The following is a 7,840-nucleotide window of genomic DNA, read 5'->3' as shown; positions in this document are numbered from 1 at the left end:
TAAAATTGGACTGTACAATCTTCATTTAAAGTGTTTTTCCCTTTTTTTCCTATTTTGATACAATGGTCTTAACATCCTCTTGTTTTTTGAGGCATTCTCAGTTTATCTGCTAATCAAGTTTTTTTTTTTTTTCTTTCCTGTAGCTCAGGGGTAGAAACAATGACCAATAAAGTTGCTATGAGCATTCCTAATGATGAGGTTGTAGTTTTGAAATATATTTTTCCTCTGAAACCAGTGCTTCTTGGAAAAAATGACCCATTTCACATTGAAGCAGGAAATGTACAAAATAAAACTTGAACTTCTTGATGGTTCAGAAAACAAGAAAGCCAATTTGAAGAGGTTCCCAGTGGCCAACCATGGGATAATTTGTACTTCAGTCAGCATAATAATTGCAAAATATTAAACCTCATCAAGTACAAATAGCCATGAGTTCATTATACACACACACAGTAACTTGTATATGTTTAGTTACCTTCAGGATGACTATTTACCTTCAAGGTAAACACAATTTACCTTGAAAACTGATTAAAAATAAACTGGTAAAATAAGGGAAAAAATAAAAAATATGTCTTTCATTTTCTTATTTCTTTACTTTAGATAGTAAATGAAGAGAAACTTCTCCCATTAAAAGTATCCCCCACTAAGGGGCCTTCCCTGGTGGCACAGCGGGTTAAGGCACTGCACTGGGAAGCTAAAGCCACTTTCGCATTGAGTCTGGTCTGCCTGGCCTGCCCCGGAGGAGATCCACATGGGGGGGGGGCAGACTTCTCCCGACCCCGCCCGCTGCTCCCCTCAGCAGTGTACCTCAGCTATCTGCCTGTTCACTCTGTCTCTGGTGAATCCTCTCACCATCCCTGCTCCTCTGGCCTGTACCTAGTTCTGTATCCATAAATAAATAAATCTTAAAAAAAAAAAGTATCCCCACTAAGAATGATGTCTTAGTTTGGACTGCTATAACAAATTTCCTTTGAAGAAGTCCTTTAAACAATAGAAATTTATTTCTCAGAGATCTGGTGTCTACAAGTCTGAGATCAGGATACAGATGGTTGGCTTTTGGGGAGAGCTTCCTCTTGGGTTGCAGAGAGCTAACTTCTCTTTGTATCCTCATGTGGTGGTCACAGTGGAGAGAAGAAACAGGCTCTCATGTAAGTCCTATAAGGGCACTTATCCTAGTCATAACAGTGCCCCTTTTGCCTTTAATTTTTTTTTTAAATATTTATTTATTTATTTGTACAGAACTGGGGTACAGGCCAGAGATGTGGAGGGTGAGAGGATTCACCAGAGACAGAGTGGGGAGCAGAACAGGCAGATCGACGAAGCACACTGCTGAGGGGAGCAGCGGGTGGATCAGGAGAGGTCTGCCACACTATGTGGTCACCTCCAGGGCAGGCGGGAATCGAACTCATGCGGAAGTGGCTTTAGCTTCTCAGTGCAGTGCTTTAAGCCGCTGCGCCACCAGGGAGGGCCTTGCCTTTAATTTTTATTGTCTCCTTAATAGAAGCCTTTGGGGGAAGAAGGCTTACACATATGAGCTGACAGAGGGGACACAAACATCAGTCTATAAAAAAATGATAAATTAGAATTTCAGCCTTTTGAAATCTTCCCTCAATGCCTGTTATGGCATAAAGATATTATGTTCTGCTTAGTGATGAAGCATGCATCAACCATCATTCCTAGTCTTTCCAAAGGGGTCATAACTGAGTTTGATCAGTTCTCTAGATCCAGATGCCAATTTGGAGGAAATACAGAGATTAAAGACATGTTGAAGCATACCATGAGAATACAATCAACAAAATTCAAACTATAGGAAATTATTCAGGTCACATAGTTCCAGTTCTTCAACAGATAAATTATAAGCAAGAGGAGAGGTATGAATGAAGGAGAAATGTATATTAAATTACACTATTTTTTAAAAGACTAAAAGAAAGAGGGCCCTCCTTGGTTGGGCAATGGGGGGTTAAAGCACAGCGCTATGATGTTAGCCACAGCTCTTCAACACGAGTTCAATCCCCTGCCAGGGAGCTGACCTACATGGTACAGCAGACTTTTCCTGTCTCACCTGCTGCTCCCCTCAGCAGTGTATTTTGTCAATCAGTCTGTTCTGTTCTCCATTCTGTCTCTGGTGAATCTTCTCACTGCCCTGCACCTCTGGCCTGTACCCCAGTTCTGAATGCACATATAAAATAAATCTAAAAAAAAAAAGAGTAAAAGAGAGAAAGCAAGACAAATATCAAAAAGGTAAGAGTGCAGTACAGTGTCTAATGTAAGTACATTTAAGTAGTATTACTACAAGACAAACCAAGGAAATAATTTCCATAAAAATTAGAACGTGTACGTATAATGAACTCATAGATATTTGAATGAAGTGCAGTGTGTTGCATTGCAATTATACTGAATGAAGTTCCAATTGTCTCATATTTGGTCACTGGGAACCTCTCTGGGAAAGTTTCTTGTCTTGGATAGTGAGTACAAGGATGTTCATCTATAATTCATAAATACATATAAAAACACATATATTCATATAAATCTCATAACTATAACATACACACAACATACACAAATGGGTCTGTTGTTTCCTGAGCCTTATGCTCTGGCTTTTCCTTCTTTTCTTTATACTGCTCAATACTCACCTAATAAACCTCCATTAGAGTTAGTTTTTCTGTCTGCATTCAAAGAATGCTAATTGATACTAATGGCCTTGGCAATTGCCATCAGTAGTGAAATAGGCACAGGGAAATTTTTGGAGAAACTTTGCCATAGTGAGAAATGGAATGGTAGCTAGAACAGCATTGGGGTCAAAGAATTTATTTCCTTTTTTACAATGTAAGTTATTTCAGAATGTTTGTAAACTAATAGGAAGAAATGATTATATAAGAAAGAGAAAAGAACAAAGGCTGGAGTAAACTCTTTGGGTAGGGGAAAAGGAGTGTGATTCAACAGCTTAGTGATTAACAAGAAAAGAGGAAGACTACATGGGCAAAGATATAGGCAGGTTGCTAAATTGTTGATGGAAGTTTGTTTGTTTTTTTTTAAAGATTTATTTATTCATATAGAACTGGGGTACAGGCCAGATATGTGGAGGGTGAGAGGATTCATCAGAGACAGAGTGGGGTACAGAACAGGCAGATCGACGAAGTACACTGCTGAGGGGAGCAGCGGGCGGGTCAGGAGAGTTCTGCCACGCCATGTGGATCTCCTCTGGTGCAGGCAGGAATCGAACTCATGCGGAAGTAGCTTTAGCTTCTTAGTGCAGTGCTTTAATCCCCTGCGCCACCAGGGAGGGCCGGAAGTTTGTTTTTAGAAGCATCTGTTAATTAAAAATGAAGGACATAATTGCAAGTCAGGAGGAAGGAAGAAGGTATTGGAAGTATAAGGGAAAACAGAAGATATGCATAATTGTGTGGAGAGTGTGATGGTAGGGTAAACAAGCCATCACGGTTGCATTTAAGTGCTAAGATACAAGTACAAGCACTAAGTCCACAGAGAACTGAACTTAATAGAATTGGCATTCTGCTGGAAAGAATAGGTAGAAAGAGATAGGTTCCAGGCAATATGATGGTTTCAACTTCATGATTAGAATGCTATGAAAGGAATCTGAAACAATGACAGAGCAAAAGAATTAGAATTTCCTCTGGTGGTTCAAAGACTGTTGGATTAAGATTTAGAGGCATTGAGCTAGAAAGTTAGGCAAGGGTTGAAATTTGAGGTTATGGAGAGGATGTGTGATAATGGCAAGGTCTAGGCTTCTGAACAATGAAAATGGGTGGCTGAGGTAGAATGAAAGGTAAAGTCAAAGAAGAGGAGGTCAAGACACTGAAGAGCCAGAGCACCAGAAAGAACACCTACCAGAAAGATCACCAGAAAGATTATCCCTGGAATAATAATGTTGGAGAGAGAGAGAGAATTAAGTGCTAAATCTTATCAGAACGAGTTTCAGCAATCAGAGATTGCATATAAAACCTGCAAAAAATAGAATTTATGGCGAGTATAAACATTAGAGGAGCTGGAGGTTTTAGCGAGGTTATTGCCTGTGATTACATTAATATAATTGCCTGTGATTACATTAAAAGTAAGAAGAGCACCCATCACATTTTCCGACCCTACTTTATGTGGGGTGTGGAAAAGAAAAATCACCAACTGAGAGGGCTGATGAGAGGGCAACTATGATTAGGGAAGCGATAGATATCAGATAGAGCAAGATGAAAGGCACATTCAGCAATGGAGGACCTAAATGATTTTGCGGACAGACTTGATCGAAAGGTTAAGAGACTAAAGTAGGGTCACACAACTACTGAGAATAGTACTGACGATGAAACCCAGCACTTTTCCTACTACACCAAGCACTCTCATCAGTCTTGGTTTTTAACACAAGAGCTCTTGGTGAGCAAAATGTACCGCAGAGACCACAAACTGCAACTCCCAAATTTCCCGCGCGCGACTGCCTTTGATTACGCATGCGCCAAAAAAAAAAAAATCCAGCGTCACGCAATGTATTGTGGGTCTTGTAGTTTCCTGACTGAGAGACAGGCGCGTTGCTTGGCGGGAGTTAGTTAGCGCGGAAGTCTTACTTTCCCCCGGAAGCTTTTCTGGAAGCGCGGGAGTCTCGGTTTGTGGTGGTTAAGCTTAGGCGGCGGTTCTGTGTTACTGTTAGAGGCGCCACTCCTTGGGGACTCCGGACGTTTGAGGCGAAATGGCTTCGGGCGAGAGTGGAGCAGGCGGTGGCATTGGAGGGGCCGCCGTCGCCGCCGGGTGCCGGTAGGGAAGGGGTTTGAGGCCCTCTGATTCCGTGGGCCTGTGCTTTTCCCCTTTGCGGTGATCCTACTTACCGCGAAGATGAGCTCAGCCTGGGTCACCTCGTTCGAGAAGACACATCTCTGGATGTATCTGCAAGCACTCGGCTTCGAGCCAGGTCCGGCGACTATCGCCAGCGGAAAGATTGTTTCGCACACGCATCTCGGAGTGTAAGAAGGCCTGGGCCTGGGCGCCGGCGGGGCGGGGTAGCCTGAGCCGGAGACGTGGGGGTGACCCAACCTTGTGCGGCCCTTCGGGTTGGTGAATCGAGTCGGCGTCTGGTGTTTACTGTGCGCCAGGCACTGGGTACAGAGCCCACAAGCCGGTTCATTGCCATCTCGGTCTGTATCAATTTCCGAGCCTTGCTGGGAGCTCTTTTCTGGCAGTAGACTGCAGTCGGAGCCAACCTAGAGGGGCAGCTTGATTTTTGTCAGCGAAGCGGGTGGTCTGAAGTTGAGAGGTGGGGAGCTGGTAGTGGAAGGACGGGGGAACAGTATGTGCGGGCACATTTAGGACACAAAGGAACTTTTGAAGTAGGTTGCTCTTTAGTTTGCAATTTGTAATGTAGTTTGTAATTTGTGGTTTGAGTTAGAAAACTAAGCACGGTTAGTAAGAACCAGAAAGGCGTTAAGATGAAAAGGAAACGCTCCTTTCCCACTTTGCCAGTAATATTAGGGTGATGATCGTAAATATTTATGTCTTTGTCAACTTTAGGCAACACCTATATTCTTTGTCACTGCAGGCCAGGAGAAATTTAGTATACATGGACTTTCCTGTTAGTATCAAGTGACTTTTGTAATTATTTCAGTTCTTCCAGTGACAGTGCTTTAATAATGTAATTAGATCTCTATTTCTTAATCCATCAGTCTCTAAAGTACCACTTGATTATCTGTTAATGTAACTTCACAGTGAAAGTAGCTGTAATTTCAAAGGTAATTATTTCATTATTTCACCTACAATTTGCTCCCCCTCTAGCCTTCACCATCCACTTGAATTTTTTCCAACTTTATATTAAACTATTCTGCTGTCTGGATTTAGTGCCTTTTTTTTTTTTGGTAACTTCAAAAGTTACTACTGTCTACAATAAAAGTGCTTTGTCTAAAAACCCTCTAAAAATGGACGAACACTAGATAGCAACAACTTAAGATTATACATTAGTAAATATAGTATTCCATTTGTCTAACATTAGTGGATGTGGACAGCACAGTCTCATTTTTGTTTACTGGCAGAGAAGCTTAAAGGCTTTCTAGGCCTCCCGCTGAGATTGGATTCCATTGCTTCTGCCTGCTTCTTTCTGTCCAGTTTGTTTGCATTCATACTTTTCTCTTTAGTTTTTGTTAATTGCAGTCTGCTTTCTGACCGGAAGTAAGTTAAACTAGGTTAAATTCTGGTCCAGTCATGGTAGTTTTTTTTTCTCCTGTCATAGATATTTTTACCCCTTATGTTTACAGTCATTTCAGTCATTGGGAGAGATACACCATATAAAAGCATGAATGTGATATCATGTTTATTTAAACATTCTTTTACTTATTCACATACTTAAATATGGTAAAATTCATTCTTTTTGTTGTGAAATTGTTTCTTGTTTCTGTAATTGTGTAACCACTTTTCTTGTAAAGTTAAAAACATGCTTACCATATGATTCAGCAAGTTTCATTCCTAGCTATTTGCTCAAAAGATTTGCATTTTTGAAAAATTGTTCTGGTCACATTACAGAGAATTCATTAAGAGGAGGAACTGGAGCTTTGCAGAGAAGCCTAGATTAAGTTGGTTGTGCAAATGGAAACATATTGAGTATAGTGTTAGATCTGGAAATACAGTAGTGAACAGAATAGACACAGGTTTTTCCCTTACAGAATTTAGTGGATGAACAAATCTTCAATAAATATTTAAAAATTACAGTAGGTGTCAAGGAGAACAAGCTACTGTGCAAAAACAAACTTGTGGAGCTGAAAAGACTTAGGAACTTTATTTGTAGTCCCTGAGGAGTGAAAACATTCTAAGGCCTAAAAAGTTGGACATTTAGATGAGCATGGGAGCACTAATATTAACTTCGTTTGTCATCTCAAATTGCTTTATGTGTTTGCCAGGCAGTCTCAGCATCCATTTGGTCAGGCATCCCAGTGCTGTTTTTAATTGCTTAACTCCTAACCCAGTTAACTGTGGAATTTGAAAGCCACGAAATACCAAGTGAAATAATCATTCAGAGATAACTTCAGATCTTTGTTAAAAATAAACCCTTCATTCCTGTTCTAAATGTTAAAAATATTTTCATTAATGCATAGAATTATCTGTAGATATATACTCTTATATTCTAGTAAGTTTTTGTTGCTTTTTTTGATAATGTTTAGTCTCTTTTGATACCTTAACTTTTTAGCTATTTGTTACTTTCCTCTTGTTTTGATATTTCAGAATTCCAATCAATTCTTTTTGTACCCATGCAAGGTCCTTTTTATACTGAGGAGCACTCAATATTTTTTTGTCTGGTAACTTTGGCAGGTACTTTTCCTTTTTGAGTACCAATGCTAATTTCTATTAGATTATATAGTCTGCTTTTATCTCATTTTTACTTACCCAGAAATTAAATTCCTTCATTTTATTTTTCATGCTATTCTGTTTTTCATTGCCGGGACTTTGAAATATGGTGGCTGTGTCTCCATGTCAAATTCTACTTACTTTGCCTTAGAAATTGCTTAAGTTCATCTTAAAATCCATGCAACAGAATGTGGTCCAGGGATTTCTCATGTCCATTAGTTGTTTGCTGCTCTACAATGAACTGAAACCCTCTATTTCCTGGGCTTCTGCTGTGCTTGAGCCCGAGCTTTGCTTCTCCACCTGGGTATACCAGCTTGGTTCTGGTGTTGGAAGAGGGATGTAAGGATGGCACAGTGAGCACAGAGCAGTGGGTGACCCAGTGGCTTCTAGGCCACTTCTGTGTTAACTCCATTCCATATAGCCATATTTATTTACACTTTGTCTTGATAAGTTAGGAAAATCAAGGCAATGAAAATTTCAAGAGAATTGCTAGAATTATAAAAATTTTTTTTTT

General features: G+C 40.2%; 1 protein-coding gene across 1 annotated transcript in view; it reads left to right on the top strand.

The window, feature by feature from the left end:
• The first annotated feature begins 4,587 nt into the window (after positions 1–4,587).
• Positions 4,588–7,840, top strand: part of HAUS6 (HAUS augmin-like complex, subunit 6) — a 40,309-nt gene continuing 37,056 nt past the window's right edge. The window contains exon 1 of the mRNA XM_004678012.2: positions 4,588–4,961. Coding sequence (XP_004678069.1) covers positions 4,834–4,961 — 128 coding nt within the window. The 5' untranslated portion in view covers positions 4,588–4,833. The remainder of the gene's footprint in view (positions 4,962–7,840) is intronic.

The sequence above is a fragment of the Condylura cristata genome, unplaced genomic scaffold, assembly GCF_000260355.1.
Source record: "Condylura cristata isolate star-nosed mole 26May11 unplaced genomic scaffold, ConCri1.0 scaffold00006, whole genome shotgun sequence".
Classification (NCBI taxonomy): Eukaryota; Metazoa; Chordata; class Mammalia; order Eulipotyphla; family Talpidae; genus Condylura; species Condylura cristata.
This window is presented reverse-complemented; position numbering and strand designations above follow the sequence as displayed.